General features: G+C 41.1%; 1 protein-coding gene across 1 annotated transcript; it reads left to right on the top strand. All coding sequences in view use genetic code 11, as the record gives it.

The window, feature by feature from the left end:
• On the top strand, positions 1-273 carry EGR_03057 (hypothetical protein; the record flags this gene model as incomplete). The annotated part of the gene is made up of 2 exons (XM_024492306.1): positions 1-114; positions 154-273. 2 exons carry the CDS (start codon positions 1-3, stop codon positions 271-273), a joined length of 234 nt encoding a protein of 77 aa, XP_024353232.1.
• Between the last annotated feature and the right edge of the window lie 1,032 nt (positions 274-1,305).

Genomic DNA, 1,305 nt, shown 5'->3' with positions numbered 1-1,305 from the left:
ATGGCGGGCTCTAAATTGCTTCAAACTTCGCTCCATCTCTACGCCTACCTGCTGCGCAAGGTACGCCTTCTGCCGGCGGAGGTTCAGCCCTACTACCGCAACTACATTAGGCAGGTTCGCTTTCCACTCAACTTTTGCCTAATCCATATGTAGAATTTTCGACAACACGCAGACGAGGATGATCCGGAAAATATAAGAATCATGACCTCTACTGCGATTTCGGATATGGATTGGCTGCTGGCAAAGGTAACTACCTTCTTCCTACATGGTTAAACCCCCCAACTTCCAGTACTCAAAATGGCCACAGAAGTAGAATTGAGGCGACGAAGGAGGGGATCAAACGATCGTTCCTATGTCATTTGAAAACTCATTAGATTACTCATTTGAAGAGGTGACTTTTTGTTGGTATTTCACTCTTTTCATGTTTGGTAAATCGGTACCAACCACGATATTGCAACCACTTCTTATACAGTCAGTGAAGTGTACGTTAAAGGCTTACGGGAAGAAGCCAACAACCTTGAGTAACAAATGCTTCCATTTTGCTATTACATTTAAAATGTTACATTCAAACAGAATGTTCGACAGCGCCTCAAGGATTGAGTTGTCTGATATGTTCCATTGGTTTTTCAAGTTTCCTACGCTTTCCACTAAACTGTATGTTCAGGCCTAGTTTACGTCCCTATTAAGAGCAATTTTAGCAGGACTTCAACAAGGTGATTGCGAAAGTATTGTTACTTTTTAAATTAAGTAGTAATAATTTACCAGCTTACTAAAATGGTTGGCAGTGGATGGATTAGGCTACAATGCAAATAACTAGCTCAGGGCTTGATCACATTTCAGTTGTTGAGGTATTTATTAGAAAGGTGGTTAGGAGCTACTTTACTAGGTATCACGAGACTGCAGAGATTTTGGGTGGAGATTTGCAATTCACTTCAGCTGCCAACTAACCAAAAGGACTACTCTGATTGATTTGAAGTGATCTGCCTTTTCCGAAGTAAATCAAAAATCCACATGTTGACCCAGTTGTCTTTACTATAGATTAGGCATTGCTTTTCCCAAATGTAACTTATGATTCCTCATCACTGCACTGGTCTTGTCCACGCACTATAGCGAATAAAACGTAGCGTTAAGTATTTATAGGTGCCTTCGGTCTTTATTCAGGGGAGTTTCTTTACTGGGGCGTCATTTTTTGCTGTACACAAGCCGGTTTCGTGGGTGTTAGCGCTTTCTTGACAGCTAATCATCGAAAGGTATAAAAACACCTAGCCACTTTTTTCCTTATCCCTGTCTGGAATGGTTTATAAA

The sequence above is a fragment of the Echinococcus granulosus genome (assembly GCF_000524195.1).
Source record: "Echinococcus granulosus chromosome Unknown EG_S00015, whole genome shotgun sequence".
Lineage (NCBI taxonomy): Eukaryota > Metazoa > Platyhelminthes > Cestoda > Cyclophyllidea > Taeniidae > Echinococcus > Echinococcus granulosus.
The sequence above is the reverse complement of the archived record's forward strand: the minus strand, read 5'-3'. Positions and strand labels throughout refer to the sequence as shown.